The 16,850-nt window shown below is 43.4% G+C and overlaps 3 protein-coding genes across 4 annotated transcripts; 2 read left to right on the top strand and 1 right to left on the bottom strand.

The window, feature by feature from the left end:
• The first annotated feature begins 169 nt into the window (after positions 1-169).
• lrp11 (low density lipoprotein receptor-related protein 11) lies at positions 170-5,534 on the top strand. Its single transcript, XM_084030270.1, has 9 exons — positions 170-959; positions 1,878-2,035; positions 2,765-2,906; positions 3,140-3,265; positions 3,359-3,562; positions 4,409-4,576; positions 4,677-4,744; positions 4,843-4,915; positions 5,005-5,534. Exons 1-9 carry the CDS (start codon positions 395-397, stop codon positions 5,157-5,159), a joined length of 1,659 nt encoding a protein of 552 aa, XP_083886396.1. The 5' UTR covers positions 170-394; the 3' UTR covers positions 5,160-5,534.
• A 719-nt stretch (positions 5,535-6,253) lies between these two features.
• Positions 6,254-12,124, bottom strand: pcmt (protein-L-isoaspartate (D-aspartate) O-methyltransferase). Of its 2 annotated transcripts, none has more exons than XR_014598503.1 (8): positions 11,907-12,122; positions 9,508-9,612; positions 9,381-9,412; positions 9,181-9,285; positions 8,879-8,999; positions 8,077-8,162; positions 7,713-7,947; positions 6,254-7,209 (listed from the first exon to the last, which is right to left on the bottom strand). XR_014598503.1 is itself a non-coding variant. In XM_084030269.1 (8 exons), exons 1-8 carry the CDS (start codon positions 12,085-12,087, stop codon positions 7,197-7,199), a joined length of 813 nt encoding a protein of 270 aa, XP_083886395.1. In that variant the 5' UTR covers positions 12,088-12,124; the 3' UTR covers positions 6,254-7,196. The 2 variants fall into 2 exon arrangements, 1 of the variants encoding a protein (XP_083886395.1); XM_084030269.1 differs by having other exon boundaries at positions 7,778-7,947; positions 11,907-12,124.
• A 686-nt stretch (positions 12,125-12,810) lies between these two features.
• nup43 (nucleoporin 43) lies at positions 12,811-16,358 on the top strand. The gene is made up of 8 exons (XM_084030504.1): positions 12,811-13,038; positions 13,256-13,378; positions 14,034-14,111; positions 14,383-14,545; positions 14,689-14,824; positions 14,925-15,076; positions 15,205-15,321; positions 15,884-16,358. Exons 1-8 carry the CDS (start codon positions 12,919-12,921, stop codon positions 16,111-16,113), a joined length of 1,119 nt encoding a protein of 372 aa, XP_083886630.1. The 5' UTR covers positions 12,811-12,918; the 3' UTR covers positions 16,114-16,358.
• The last annotated feature ends 492 nt before the right edge of the window (positions 16,359-16,850 follow it).

The following is a 16,850-nucleotide window of genomic DNA, read 5'->3' on the forward strand; positions in this document are numbered from 1 at the left end:
ACTGAATACCAACTATAACAATCTATAGCTAATATGTATGTTGCTGCTGTTAAAATGCATGTGTTTATTTTTTAAAGCTGTAGAAGTAGACAGAGGGAGGAGGTAAACAGAGCGACAGGTGTGTCAGCTTCCCACTCGCCATGTTTATCCATCATCGTGACGTCAGCGTGTTCTGCCGAGCAGCCACACCGTCTCGCGGCCGTGCCCCCCTCCCCTCACCATGACAACGACAGATTTCGAGCATCGTCAGAGGACAGACCGCGGTTAGAGAGCGAGAGAGAGAGAGACGTCGTGTAAATGGTCGCGTTTCACCTGAGATATTACGCGTTTCATGTCGCCGCCGCGTGGATGAAGAGCGAGGAAGAGGGGGACGCCGTTTCACTGCGCGAGCAACATGGCTCTCCTCCAGCATCCCCGGCTGCTGCTGCGGCTGCTGCTCGCCGCCGCGGCGCTGCTGAACGCGGTCCGGCGCGTCGACGCCACTCGGTCTCTGCCGATATCGGACCTGAAATCTAAGATCTCCGGCGTGGAGGAGCTCCTGGAGGAGTTCCGCAAGACGCTGCAGCAGACGCACAGGCCCGGAGACGCGGGCGACTCCTGCGTGGGCGACTTCAACGCCGTCGGGGAGCGCATCATCCGGACGAAGGCCTCCATCGAGCAAGGGGCCACCTTCCTGCTGGCCCCGGAGCGGGTGTACGCCTGGAAGGACTGCCTGCACGCCTGCTGCTCCCAGCCTCACTGCACCGTGGCGGTGGTCCAGCAGGACCCGAGGCAGCCGGGCGGCAGCCTCAGCTGCTACCTGTTCAACTGCACCTACCGGGGTCAGCACGTCTGCTCCTTCGCCCCGCAGCAGGGCTTCACCACGTACAGCCGGAGTCCCAACGCCTCGCTGGGACCCGGACCCGTCCCGTCCAGCGGGTCCGCCGGGGAACGACACCCCGATGACGATGACACACAAGGTGGGTTCACTTAGCTGCAATAATGATGGTCGTTCATAACCCAGGTCAATCCGGAGGGAACGCATTATTACGTTTTCAGTATTTATTTATGTATTACTCAATTGAATGCAGGTTATGTAGAAAATCATATAATATAACAAGCAGAGAGTTGCTGCATGTTATTGTTATTCTAGTGAGGATTTGTTAACTGAATCGTGTGAAATGTTCATGCACCATTAACTTCCTGTTATCTGGAATAGAAATAAGCCCTCCAAAGTAATCTGTGCTTTATTTTCATTAAGGTTTGGGCAAAAGTTGGTACATAAATATTTACTGAAGGAAGCTGCACAGTTTAATCTCTTGTACTTTACTATTTTTCAGTCTATTCTGAAATATATATCAGCACAGCAGCTGCTTCTAATCTCCACAAAGCCAGCAGGGGAGTTAATGATTTGCCATTTAGGTCCTGGCTTATCTTTTTTCTTTTTTTTTTCTGTTTTGTAAGTGAATTCCACCAAAGCAAGACAAGTGGACGTGCAAAAAAAGTGGTGAAATAATCAGGAGGAATAATAAGTAGGAGAAAGAGTGTGTCAAATTGAATTATAGCAATTTTTTAACATAAAAAACACAAAATATTCTCTTGTTGATTAAGTTTCAATACCCTACCTGTGTTTCCAATCGTTAGGACAAGATATAGGAAGATGTCACTTTTAGCTTTTAAGGAGATTCTTTTTTTTTCTGACAATTTATGCATCACTTGATCAAATCAATCGTTAGTTGCAGCCTTAAATAAGTACAATATTATATTCAAATGCATGCCCCAAAGACAGTAAAGATAAGAACATATTTTATGTGCAAAGTGACAAAAAAAAATGAGTCCACTATGGAGATGTAGTCCCCCTCCTCTATGTTAGTTTCTCCTGTGTGGGGTTTCTGCAGACGTGGATGAACCTCCTCGCAGTGACGCTGGACAGGATGTGGTCATCCAGCTGCCCACGGACTGGGCGGTGCTGGACGGACGGGACAGCGTTGACGACCGCGGGATCAACCGCTTTGAGTGGACGCTCATCAGGGGGGACACGGCCATCAACATGAAGGTCGGTGAAAGAAGGGAAGCCTGAAAACAAACACTGGAGGAAGCAGCTCTGTTGTTCTCTCTCCTCTCATGATTCAAACGTTTAACGTTTAATATGCAGAACGAATAGCAGCTAATGACCCTCACGGACACCGGTGTCAAATAACTTGTTTGCATTAGATACGTTGACAGAGCGGCTTGTGGCCGGAGCTCCATAATACTTTGCTGTATCAACAGAGATAAGAGTTTATTACGTCCCAACCTGGACAGAAACAGCCATGTTGGAGGCCTCTGTTCATCCAATCTGAGCTAAAATATAGACCTTCAGATGATATCAAGTTGTCCGCCATCAGAGATTTTATCTTTTAGCGCCAAAAGGTGCGTACAGTTATTGAGGGCAATGATGTAAATTATGTTTATATGATTTCTTTTCCATCAAAGTGATGGAATACTTTGGTTTTTCTGGTCTTTACTTTACTGGATGAACCAAAAAATTGTCTTATCAACAATTTCTCAATTGGTTTGACAAAAATGTGATTTGTGTTATAAAAAGTGCATAGAAAAAAGTGCAGGAAATAAATGATATAGGTGATGGACGGAGGATAAATCTTGGCCCAAAGAAACCTGCAAAGTAAGAAGGGAAATTGTTTTTGTAGGTAACCCCTAACTCCAGCCTGTTTGAGATGCCAACGTCAGAGAAATATCCGTCTCAATCTGTTTTGAGTTAAAGTCTTTGTTTTCTGTGTTGAAGGCGACTCACCCAGGGCTGCTGAAAATCAGCGGCCTCCAGGAGGGAGTGTACTCCTTCCAGATGACCGTCACCGACACAGTAGGCCAGAAAAGCTCCGACAATGTCTCCGTCACCGTGTTGGCACCCAAACACCAAGCAGAAGGTGAAGAGTTCGCCGACGCTGTGTTGTGTTGTCATAGTGACGTCCTTTCAAGGTTATTGTTAATTATGCGTGAATTCTTTCACATTGATCCTCCGGCAGCTGAAACACTCTCGAGTTGTTTGTCTCAACCGGATGAAATGGCAGCAATAAAGTTGCTACGACACTCAAGAATATGTACTTTCCTGGTTTCCGTGGTTATTGTGCAATATTTATGAAGCCTTCTGTGCCCACAGTGTGCACGGGTGTCTGCTCAAAGTACCAGTTCACGTGTGACGACGGCTGCTGTATTGACATCACCTACGCCTGCGACGGGAAGCAACACTGTCCAGACCGCTCTGATGAAGTCTTCTGCCCAATCTGTAAGAAACCTGACTTTTGTAATGGTGAACATCTTGTGTTTTCTCTCGTGTCCTCAGGATCAATTTGTGTTTTTCCCCCCGTGGTTTCTGTAGTCGAGAGCAACAGGAAGTCAGTGACCCACCCTGCTGACGCGTTGAACTCTAATGGGCCTGTAGCCCAGACGGAGGAGGCCGGGGACGGCTCCATGCTCCAGACGGGGCCCAGGAAGACCGTCGAGGACATCGTGCCACCTCAGGACTGGAGCAAGGCTGCTCCTCCACAAGGTCCCGGGCAACAGGAGGCTCCGGCCAGCCAAGGTAACGTTCCAGGCACCAGGAAATGTTGCTCTGCAGTGTGCCGATGCAAAATAGAGCGGTTTTTCTAAATACACGGTTGGGTAGAGAATCTACAAACATTTCTTTTACTTTATCTGGTCAAACATTTTGCTCCGTGTTTTATTCCTCCATCGCTGTGTTGTTAGTCCCTGTAAGAGGCAGAGAGTGTTTCTAGTGCATCTCTGGACATAGAGGCAGACGGAGGCCCTGCAGGCAGCTGCTGACTCATAGCACTGAGCTTACAATGCTGGCGAAGCCACGGGGCCACTCAGCGTTCCCTGGGAAAGCAGCTTTTTTGCCGAGTGCTGGAACAAAGCCCCTCTGTCCGCTCTGCCATCTGATCCCTGAATCGGGCTCAGACGGACCAAATCGTGGGGGTTTTTTAACGCAGGTATTTCTTTTCATCATTTCACGGATGCACAGCCTAATGTCTAAATGCTTGGCTGGCTAAGACGATACCACAACGTTTAGGAGAAAAACACGAGAAGTCGAGTGGAATGGCGTCAAAAATACTTTGACCTCTGCTGTCGGTTGGTCTTTGATAGGAATGCGTTGACCCCCTTGGGCTGCAACTTCACTTTCCCTGCATGGGATCAATAACGTTCATCTCATCTTAAATCAGTTGTGTGAACACAATATTGACATATTATCACCTTATAAAGTTGAAGTGGTGCACTGGTTAGTAAAAAGTCTCCTATTTATACATCCAGGAGACAGTAAATACCGCGCTGTGTGTGCTATATTACATATTTATTATATATATAAAAAACAGCTACATCTTTTGCACTCCTCATATGTGTCACACCAGTTGTCCGTCCTCTGCTGTAGATCCTTGTGCCGCAGCTCCAGTTGTGGGACCCTGTAAAGCCGCCTTCCCACGCTGGTACTACGACCAAAACGCGGGAGAGTGCAGACACTTCCTTTACGGCGGTTGCCAGGGCAACCACAACAACTTCCTCCAGGAATCGGACTGCGTCAGTGAATGTATACAAAAAAGTGAGAATCTGCTTCTTGTCTATTTCTTTATCTTATTTTATAACAGCAAAAAAATATAGATATAGTGTTTTTTCTTTGTGTTCATGGAAACATCTTCTAGGTCCAGCTTTCAAACCGGCTACTGTGGCTCCTCCGGTCACCAAACAGACTGAGACAGGTAACGCCAGAGTGTATTTCACAAACTAATTGACTTACCAGTAAGTGTTAACGTTTTCCAAGTCTAAACTGGGTTTGTCCCGTTGTTGGAAGCTCGCAAAGTCTACCAGATCAAAGCAGAGAGCAGAGTCCCTGTCTCCAAACCGCTCCCAGCCACAGGAGGGCATCCAGGACCAGAGTCAGGTAAAGTCCTGGTCCACGTCCACCGCTTGTTCTCTTCACGTGTCTCGTTCTTCTCTAATTCTCCGTCCGGCCTCCGTTACCTCCCGAAGGTGCCATCCTTCCTCTGGCTCTCGGCCTCGTCATCACCGCTCTGCTTCTGCTCATGATCGCCTGCCGCCTCAGACTTGTGCGACACAAGATGAAGAAAGCGCGGCCCCTCACCACGGAGGAGTCGGATTACCTCATCAACGGCATGTACCTGTAGCAGCAAGGAGAGAACACACATGGGTACCTTTTCATTTTCAATTTGCCCGCTGAGTTCTGCAGCAGCCCCGGTGTCTGTGATCGGCCCCCCCACGTCAGGTCGGAGATGTCCCAACCCGTCTCTCAACATCCCCCCACTGACCGGTGTCTCTGCTGCTGAGAGATGCTGCCTTCAAAGCCATCGACACGTTCAGATTCTTGTGAATTCATATTTATGTTGTCCGATTGTGAATCCACGCCAGATGAATCGATACTGCTATACCCCAGTGACTTCTGGGATACTTTGCCATACAAGAGAGACTCTTTTGTCCCCTTTTATTCTAATATTAAAAACGCAGGTTACTTTGATAGCAAATGTCTTTGCTGCACAGCAAACTGCTGTGTTTCTGCCAGTGGGTGGCGCTAATGTACATGTTTGTGCTTTAGAGTTAACTTGGCTGAAGGGCAGACAACAAATTATTCTTGAGGTTTCTTAGAATAATATAAAACCATAGAAAATGATATTGGTCGAAATCCCCTCCTCTCTAAATTTTGTTGCATATCTTTCATTACTAACCAAAATTAATGTGGAGTGTCTACTATTTTTGAGCATATGTATTCCCTCAAAGTGCTGTCTTTCATGTGAGATATTAAAGTTTATTACATATCAAAAAAACAAGCAAACTCTGGTGCGATGTGTTGACAAATCAATTTACAAGCAAAAAACACTTTCCCCACATCCTAATCATAATTAAATCCCCACTCAGGTCATTAGTGTTAACCTGACTGAAGGCTTACACTCCACAATTACAAATTATATTTTCATTCAAAGATGATGGTCATATTTTTATCTTAAATTTTACTATTTTTTATATATTTCATATCTATTTTTCCACCACTTATATTCCTGTAAAAATGTTGCATTTAGATTAGGAATAGTTTAGCCATAATACCGACTTATTGGTTAAAAAAGTATAATAAACAATCTTTTGGTGGCCAATCACATATTAAAGCATTGTGACTCCTGACCTATTTAAATTCCTGCCTACAAGACTATAATGAAATTATATTTAATATAACATTTCATTGCACATGCAACAACAAGAAGGCAGACAAAAACATAAGCATCTCTTTATTTCCTTGTGCCATTCCAGAAACTGTGAAAGCTAAACATCATCCATCACCCAAAAAATTAAATGTGCTTTTTTATTTTTGTTTTTATTTCAAGAAAACAAGACATTCATTTGCTTTATATTGTTGGGAGTTTTATTTTGGCAAAGCAGTGACTAAGTGTCGGTCGCCTGAAGAGCCTGCGTGAATGCGTTAATGGAGAACCGGCGCCGGTAAGCATCACATCACCGGGTGGGAAGCTCAGCCCCGCGTGTGCACGTGCGTCGTTAGCGCTCGGCTCTCTTCAGAGTGCGTTCGTTACGATCCGATGCTTGTTCAATGTGTAGGATGACGTTAACGAGTGCTGCACATGGAGCAGGATGTGTGTGTTACATCAGCTGTTGTGTTGCCTGTGTGTGTGTGTGTGTTCCTAATACTGCTGGCAGGGGAGAAGCTCACATGTTAGCAGAGAAGTCTACAGTTACATGATCCACACATTCACACACATGCGCTGTAGCTAGAGGAATTATCTCGACGTTTCAGGCTTTTCTCACCCCGCGTTCCCCTTACATTCAGCTTCCATGCCGCTGAAATGTAATACTGTCAAATTGGCTGATTGCAATTCAAATGTTGAAACCACAAAAAAAAAAAAAATCAAATAAACCCTAAAAACCAGCAGTTAAAAAGAACGCACAACCAAAAAAAAATGCAGGCCTGACAAAGAAAAAAAAGAAAGCCCTTTCCACATTTCTGTGCTGAGCTTCAAGCAGTCTTTCCTCCCGGCCTTTCTGGACCGTCACCAACGTGAAACTCCAGTCCGTCGTCAGACTTAAACAAAAGGAGCATGGTTTGTTACGCTTTGAACCCAAATGTTTACGGGCTTCTTCGACCCCATCCAAGTTCTCTCCAGGCTCAAACTTAAAAGGTGGATCATGGACCGTCTTCCTCTTCAAAGTTCATCCCTGTGACAGAGAGACGTCAAACGTTAGAAAGAGGCATTAGATGCGGAGCCGCATGCAGGAAACGCAACCGTGCAAACGCAAAGACTGAAGGTCACATGCAACATTTTAAGATTACAGGAAAAAAGTTATTGTGTTTGGGGGGGGGAGGTTTTGTCCACATCTCACAGAGTAGAGGATCAAACAGAATAGTTGTGGAGTTTGGTTTAAATGTGTTGAATGAGCATCCCAGTTGACAAAAGTAGTCATGCTCTGGAAAAACCAAGCGTATGCTTCCACGCTGCTGCAATTTCAGTTTTAGTTCACTCTTTGCTGCCGTACGACTTCAAATTTCGTTAGTCAGGCAGGTTTTAGTGAACCAATTTGGAACCAAGCGGTTAAAAACAAAAATGATGAGGGAAACGTGCAGCTGTCTGGTATGGTATGGAAGAAGCAAAACATATCAACAAGCAGCAAAATGCAGCCCCTTTGTGATCCATTGCCTGCTCCAAGCCACACCGTTTCACCTTTGCCACTGTGAGAAGGAGAGAAGGGGAGGAAGGGGGGGGAAGGAGAAGGAAGTCACTTCCACCTGGACCACTGCTTGTCTCTGTCTGTTAAAGGCACATAAATCACCCCCATCAAGGGCTTCATTTTGGTGCTGCCGTCCTCCAACTTGTCGTACTGCTCCAGCATCTGGTTTCCTCCTGCCGGGCCGACGGGCAGAATCAGCCGGCCGCCAGGCTTCAGCTGGTCCAGAAGCTGGGAGAGAAACAAGATGCATGTAGGGAGTAAAGAGCACGATGATGCAAAGCCCAACCAACCAGCCAACCGACTGCTGGTTTAATCCTATTTGGTCACATGGGCTGACGTGAATAATCAGAGACTCACAGCCTGAGGGACGTTCGGTGCTGCTGCGCCAACATGGATGGCATCGTAAGGCGCTTCGTCGGTGTAGCCCATTCGCCCATCTCCCACTGAAACACACACACAGCCATCCTGTTCGTCATTTACGTCCACTCATTGATCCCAATTACTCATTTAAGCACTGCTGTGCCGGTATGTATATCTGACGATGCTTTACCTTACTGGTGAATCATGTTTTCCCCCCAAAAAATTCGCTACATAATCATTAAGTCGAAGAAATGTCACAAATACAGCAAAAACATTGTAAGATATGTTGATACTGTATCAAAATATGTCATCTTGTTTCTTTCTCAAAGCGCACAAACACTTCTTGAAATATCTAAACCTACGAGTGGCGTCTTAAAATAGTTTATTCTGATGTCAGCCACACACAAAAACAAAGCAGCTCTTCTGATTCTACTTTGAGACATCAACTAGTTTGTGTTTTGTTTAAAGTGTAGGCTGCAACAAGCTGTAGTGTCCGCCCACTCTCTCTCAGTGTACAGAAACGCTTTAATGTTGCGTTGAATTGTTTTCCCGTGTTCTCTTCTGCTTGGATGTATTGCTTTTATCAGTTTATTTCATTCTTTGTATACATACGGATCAAATGAAATGTCAAACTACACAGAGTATGTCTGGCAGCACCCGGCAAATGTACTTCTACATGATTAATGATTGGAAAAAGTGACTAGTTCTCCACTAAAGAGAAGAAATTTCTGCTGCTCAAATAAATTGCAGAATGAGACAAAAACTAAATGACTGTTAGCTGTCATCAAAGACGTCTTACCTAAGAGCTTGACTCTGCCCGATGTTATCAAACCGGGGTCATCTTTCTTCACATTAGTTACAGATTCGTCTACCAGCTCTTTGATGTGATCAATTCCTATAACTTTCCCCTTAGGACCAACCTGTAAAATGCACAGACAACGCTCAGTTCATACATCATGACATCACGCGTGTTACGTAAAAAAAAAACATTTTACATTTTAACGTCACTTGTCTGCCAAACAAATTAATCCACCAATTCAAAACCGACCAGAATGCCACCGAAGAGAAGTCGTATGTGTTTACCCGTCACATGTGGCTCACCATTCGTGCAAAGCAAACGGACAGGATTCCGCTGCCGGAGCCGACGTCCAACGCTTTGGCTCCGTCGTACAGTTGGTCGTGCAGAAGCTCCAGGGCGTAGGCGTGCTGGGTGGAGGGAGGCAAGCGTTACAAACAAACACGGCTCACGGCTGTTCCGTTCACAGGATGCAGAAGTGACTGAGAGAGTTTGGAAGACATACCATGTGTGGGGCGCTGATGGTTGCTTGGTAGCCTTTTGGTGAAACAGAGAGATTTGTTTGTTAGTTCCTCCCTCTGATGTCAGACGGCGCCGTGATGCATTTGAGTGATCAGCGTGAGCAGACGTACCTATCGACTGTGGCGAGTCCATGTACGGATTGCACCTCGAGAAATGGGCTCGGTCTGTGGTCAGCATCACTTCGTAGACCTTGTCAGACTTAATAATGCCATTTTCTGGGGATGCAGAAGAGTTTGCGTCACTGTGTGCTATGGAAATGTCATATATAAAATTACATAATCCTGCAGCAAATGCAAATAGATAAAAGAAAAATAATGTGCAGGCAAGGACAAAGAGGATTCAGGGATATACGGCATTAAAGCTAAAATTACACCATTTACCGTGATCATTTGTGGACCATCAGGGTTGCTATTCATCTCTTTTTAACTTTCAGTGAATGCGCAGTTATAAAACATGATTTTTTTGGGAGAATCTAATACGGTATGTGCTGCTAGAATGATTCAGTAATGGTGTCATTGGAGAGAAAATACCAAGCCGAATCATAAAATACATGAAGAAATTTAAAAATAGTACATTAAGCAGGCACCTCAGATAAAATCAGGATATGGTTTTACCATGAAAGTTGTTTTTAGAAAAGACTTAAAAAGGAAGACTTCCTTGTATTCGTTTACATTCTTTTTTTTATGAATATTGGCCGATATTGGTTGGGCTCAAGAATGAATCTATACTAACCATAGCGTGTATGCATGGAGAGTACAGTGGAAAGTACTGAGACAAAGAAAAAAAATATTAAAAATCACCATCAAATCTGAGACCACCAGAGAAAAATGTAGGGCAACATGTTCTCAGTGTCATATTTAGACTGACGTGTGGTGGAAGAAACTAAAAAAGCTTCCAAAAGAAGCGTCAACGTTTTCAGAACAATAACAGGTTCCTGTAACGGCGAGTGCCAAAGGCAGGAAAAGCCAACGACAGCCGGTGCTGCTCTCGTTACTGTCGCCGCTCACAGTCAGAGCTATGTGTCGCTTCAGGATACATTACAAATAAACCACACGCTGCCAGATGGACCTCTGCGTGAGGCATCAGAAATTAAAATAACATGCAAGCCGTTTTCTACATATTCATAACCGTTCTTAGAATTCAAAATTGTCTGTGTAAGACCCCTGAGGTTGCTGTTATTTCTAGGCTGTAACACTTGAGGCAGTCATGGTTTGAAAAAATTAACTGGGTGAAGTATAACTGCCTGTACTGACCAGTCATGAGCACTGGTGGTCAGAGGGATGCAAACAATTTCAATACTTTTGGGGATCAGCATGAATGTGACCTGCTTATATCCAGCTTATGCAACTTAAGTGTTCAATCAAAGCAATCAATAGAGCAAACAGAATAATATTATGCAAAAACCAAAAATGATTTTTTTGTTTTGTTTAAGCTTGAAAACATATCTTATACTGATATAAAGACTTGTTGTAGATTTCCAGCATTGTAATATGGTGCATGACACAGCTTTGCATGATAATAATCACTTCTTAAAAATGATTTCACCATGCACGATTACAACATATGGTCAATAATAAACCGAGACACAGAATCATGTCTGCTGTAACAGATTAAGAAAGAAGAAAATGCATTATTTAGTTGAAAAAGCAAATGGAGCATGAGTGTCCACAGCTTGTGGCAAAATGCTCGCAGCTGAGCTGGTTGCAATGCTCTGCTGGCCTGCACGGAATATTAATAGCCCAGGTCACTTAGATACTTTTCACTGAAAGTGGATTCAAGTCTGCAGATATCATCACGTGTCGGATCGTTTTAGTCATCGCGGCAGATCAAAGCTTGCATGTAAAACCCTGATGTCCCCTCTTAACCGCACGAGGCACCGTGGCTCTGACTGCTGAGCAAACCATGTGGCGCTGAAGCCATCGACCACAGTGGACCGAGCAGCAGATAGCAGCCGCCTAGCAACGTTACACTGAGTCACTGTGGTCGGGTTTTTTCTTTAACTGCCACTGTGACACACCAAGCTGTCAGTCGCTAACACAAAGGCGATGTAGAAACCAGCCTCACGTTTCCAGCTGGTCGGTGTGTCGTTCATATGAACATTCAAGCGACTGGCACAGAGATAGTAGCCGTCAATGAAATGTGGGCAGGGCACTTAGCACCGATGCTATCGCTAGCTACAGCTTTCCAAATGACGCACATAGAGCTAGCAGGCTAAGCTAGCATAACGCAACATTTAAGATACAAAATGATGTGTGGCGTTAGATTATGTGCGTCTTTAACTGTATCTCGTTTATTTGCAGCATCGGGAGGCATGCAACGCCGTAAACGTGGTTCGGGAAAAGGGGTGGAGAGAGGTAATGCTAGGTCAACAACAACATAGCTTAGCAACCAGCGAGCTAGCGTCCCCACTGCTCCCGCGTTAAATAAAACCCAAAGACTACAGAACTAAACCGGTTTCAGGCGATGTGTCTACGAAGACGCCGCCGCCGTGCTGAACATGAGGACTCACTGCGGAGGTTGTTAACAAGCTCTGCGTGGCTGGCTCCTCCGGATTTCCAGGCCATTATTACACACACTTTGCGGAGTAGGTAGACAGCAGCTGTCAGTGCCGCGCCTGCGCCGACCGTTTTGCCAACGAAGCTGACGACCTCCAGAGCGGACGGCGGAGCGGCGGAGACGTCACTAGACATCCGAAGAGATTTCACCGACACACGTCCTAATGCACAACTTTGACGTGTTTACAAGATGATTCATCGTTTTCTTCAACTCAAGTCAATTTTACAGAAAATGAGCCACATCGCTCACTCAGTGCACGATCGGATTTGCCGCAGTAACATAGACGGTGGCCGGTAGGGGGAGTGCGACGCTTGTTAATAGTATTTTATTTATTTTTTAGCACATATATATGTATTATCATCACTGTCCCATTGACATATGGAAAGCAGTTAGTCTACACATCTTCCATCAAAGACTAAAAACACATCTCTTCTGGCTGCACTTTGGTTAAGAAGATGGTTTATATACTTAACAAAAAAAGTGTTAAAAACTTCCACTTACATCCTGCACTTATATGTAGCACTGCTAGTTTGGCTTAATTGAAGCTAATGTACTTACCGGTACATGATTCTTGATTGTCTGGGTTTGTACCCCCATGATTGACTGCACATAGTGGAAGTCACTTTGGATGAATGTAATGTAATCTAATGGAACAGCATTGTAATTAAATGGCTATATTTTATCCATTGTAATTACAACCAATATAAATAATAATTTAAAGAATAAAGTAAGTAAATGTTAGTATCAATTACAAATAGCAATGTGTGTGTGTGTGTGTGTTAATAGCAAAAATACTCGTGTTAATAGTTAATGTGCGAAAAGTCGCCTGATTATGAAGTTTGACCTTGCTAGGCCACCGTAGTCACGTACAAAGTAGCGGGCGGGTACACTCTGCTTTGGCAGTGGCACATGAATGCTAAGCTAGCTCCAGCTCTCTCCCTCTCTCTCTGATTATTTTTGAAACAATGGAGAGTATAAATGCGAAGTACGTGTCCCAGAAAATCAGTAAAACCAGATGGCGACTTGTCTCGCATTCGTCTTTGCAGCAACCGGATATCTTTGCGACGGGCTCGTGGGACAACGAGGTCGGCTAACTGTCATTCAACGTTAATAATAACGATGTGTGGTGTGATTTTTGCTTGACAAAACGCGACTGAAGACATGTTATGAATCGTATTGTTGAACTAACGTAATATTAGCTATTTACTATTTACTTATAGCTGCTGGATTTACGGTTAGTATGACAACAAGTCAGTTGGATTTACTCTGGACCTGCATTGCTGTCATTTCCGTCTCTTATAGGATAACAAGATTTCCTTTTGGTCCATCGGGAATCATGGAGGTTCTGACATGGACGATGGATTTGAAGGAGACCCGCAGCTTCTATGTGAACACAAACATGACGGAGATGTCCTGGACCTTCAAGTAAGACGCCCTGAGCCAACGTACCAGCTTTTAAATACTGGGGCCCTTGCCAACATTTCATTTAGAAAGGCACCGTTGCCAACTTGTCTTTCCTGGATCATTAATTCAGTTATGTTTTGTTTTGCTGACAGAATGAAGACATACATTATTATTATTATTATTATTATTATTATGATTAAGTGCAACACATTTAAAGGGATTTGTCTCTGTCATTGTTTTGTTTCAGAGAACAACACACTACATTACTGTCTGACAGTATAACTGTCGAACTTTATAATAATAATACTTATGTGCACTTTATTGTACAATACTACTACCTCAATACTACTACTACTTACTGCTACCTCAACAGCAGATGCACAAATGGACTGTCTACTACTACTTAGACCACTTAACTGTAAAGGACTTGTCTCTTTGTCTATAGGCCCTTGATGTGTGAGTTTGTTTCTTTCCATTCTAACTCTAATGCAGCGGTACGATTTCCTGAGGGATTAATAAAGTATTCTGATTCATGGTTTTAAATTATTTTTGATTGATTTAACATAACATATACCAAATGTTTGTCCCTGGTAGGAATAACTTCTACTTATAATGTCTGGACTAACTTATCTTTTCTTTTCTTTTGTTAATAAACCATTTTTATTTATTGTTACAGTTTTTGGATCAGGACAGAATTGTCACAACATCGTCTACGGGAGCAGTCACCATTTTTCACCACCACCAAAACAGTCAGGTACACATTTACATGTCTGTATTTCTGAGGTCGTTGGCCCATTGTGTAAGACATAAACAATTTGACATGTCCTCGAGGTATGTTATTAATGACTTCATAAAACCTTCTGTAACATGACTAAAGTCACATCAACAGACTACGGAATGTCTACACAAATATGTGGCAGTTCAAGGAAGTGCATGTTGCACAAAGTGCTTAACCGGATCTATAACATACCTGTGGTTTGAGAAAATTCTGATTCTTCTATGTCCTCTCTCTCTCTCGTCTGCAGACAATCTCGATTTCTCAGTGCTGGCCAAGAGCACATCGTTACCCTTGTGACAACGCTCCCTGTACCGGTGTTGTGTGCAGCAGTCCTGAGATCGTTACGGTTGGCGAAGATGGCAAGATCATCGTCTTCAGGGCCGACCAGGAGGGAGTGATTCGAGTCATAGGTGAGATTGAGATCGCATTTAAAATAGACACAGAATTACAATTTCTAGCCTATGATAGCGTCCCCAGGTCATGTATGGCATAGAGGATGATGTGACAAACTTTTTTATTGTTTTTTTTTATTTTACTCATTAACCTTGGACAGAGAATGCGGACAGCAGCACGATTCATGCTGTGACTTACCTGAGGACAACAGAGATTTTGACGGTGAACTCCATCGGCCAACTCAAGCTGTGGGACTTCAGACAAAAGAGCAACTCACCGTCCCAGATTCTGTCCTTGTAAGATCTCCCCCGTTCTCACCAAATCAATTACATCTCTACACGTTTGTTTTTCTGTTCAGCTCTTTCCTTCAGTTGAAATAAGTTGTTTTCCTTTCAGGTCAGGGGATAGAGTCCCTCTGCATTGTATTGACAGACATCCGAACCAACAGCACATCGTTGCCACAGGAGGGCAGGACGGCATGCTCTGTGTCTGGGATGTGAGGCAAGGCAGCACCCCGTTCTCCATCATGGAGGCACACTCTGCCGAAAGTAAGATTTTTTCCTGGAGGCAGATGAAAGAGTTTGAAACAAAATTAATTCTGACATGTTCAAATATACAGTATATATATATATATTTGTTGTTTTTAATGTACATTTTTCTTTGGTTTTCTTTACAGTGTGGGAAGTCCACTTCCACCCAACTAACCCAGATCATCTGTTCACATGCTCGGAGGACGGTTCACTGCTGCACTGGGAGACTTCCACACATTCAGATATGCCCTCCTTCTTGCAAGGCAATTTAAAAACATTTCTGTCTGGTATTCAGTTTAACAAACGGCATTTTCCAAAAGAAATGAAACCAAAAAGTGCTGCTAAAAAAACAGCATTTTACTGCAAAAAAAGGAGGAAATGTAAAAGCTGAATTTTACCATCAACAAAACCGTTCATCAGATATTTAATGCAAGTGTGTATGGGGCTATGGGGGTAAAAAAAAAAAAAGAGGAGAAGGTGCAAAATCTGGTTTGATCCAGGTATCTTAAGCCATTCTAAAATAATTTCTTTCAACATTAATATTCTAACATGATGCTACAGTAAAAGATGAATAGTGTGTGCAGCATTTTTAGTTGATGCCAGAGGTTATATTGTTTTAATTATAAATTAAGGAAAATGCAATAAACATCTGGATAGTTCCTGGGGTTAAGTTTTTTAATTATAATTTTTTTAATTAAGTAGCACATAGTGTTAAATGTTGAAGACCGGTTAAAATGTTAGCGCACACTGATTCAGCTAGCATGATACAGATAACAAAGAGCTAAATGATTTTAAATATTAATAGAGATGTTTTTTGTTTTACAGGTGGCAGGAACAACAGCATGATATCTCGCAGTGCGATGGCTCCAGCTGGAGGGAACCAGTCCCTCATCAGTGCGTGGCTCAGCGGTGATTCCAGTAAAGGCCGTCTGGAGACGACGCACATGCTGCCCAGCCAGACACTGTCTGTCAACAGTTTGGACGTACTTGGACAATGTCTCGTCTGTGGGACTGACGGAGAGGCCATATTTGTCAACAGACAGGTCCCAGTTTAAAAGAGTTGTTCGTGTGGATGAAGATCTGTTTATTTGTTGTCGAGTCCAGTCATGAACGCAGGTTTTATTGCTTAATTTGAGCATACAGGTTGACCAAAATGCCATATAATGTTGCATTCACATTATATTGGCTAATTTCTGGATGGATTCATCAATGGATCATGTTGTGTGTAGATAATTCCAAGCAGCGTATTCCGGCTCTGCAGTACTTTTGTATGGATATCATTTCAAACTGTTTTGAAATAAATAAATAAAAATCTTTAACACAAATGCCTGGTGAGTCCAGTGGCGGTTTTGTAGTAGAAAGTATCCAAGGTAGACCATGCTTATTTTTTATAGTCTCTCTCTATCTATCTATATATATATATATATACACACACTGTATATTTATATTTATAAAGGGATGTAGCACCAGCAATCTTTTAGTATTCTGTTTAATACTGCACCTGCAGTTACACAATTGTTGTCTAAATCACAGTTAGTTCGACATAAGTCTTTACATTTTAACTTTGCCAGTTCAGACGAATGGTGTCCAGGAGCCACAGCTGAAGAGATGGTCCAGAGGTGAAGGGAAGGATGATGGGGAAAAGGTTAAAAGAAAAAAAAAATATCAGTGTGACTTGTGTGAAGTCCGAACATGATTTGAAACCTTTGGAAATGCAAATTTTTGTGTGCCGAGTATAGACTTATATTTTTTAATTTAAATTGAACGAAAGTACACCTCACACATTTGCTCT

Source organism: Eutrigla gurnardus, assembly GCF_963514095.1.
Source record: "Eutrigla gurnardus genome assembly, chromosome: 16".
Classification (NCBI taxonomy): Eukaryota; Metazoa; Chordata; class Actinopteri; order Perciformes; family Triglidae; genus Eutrigla; species Eutrigla gurnardus.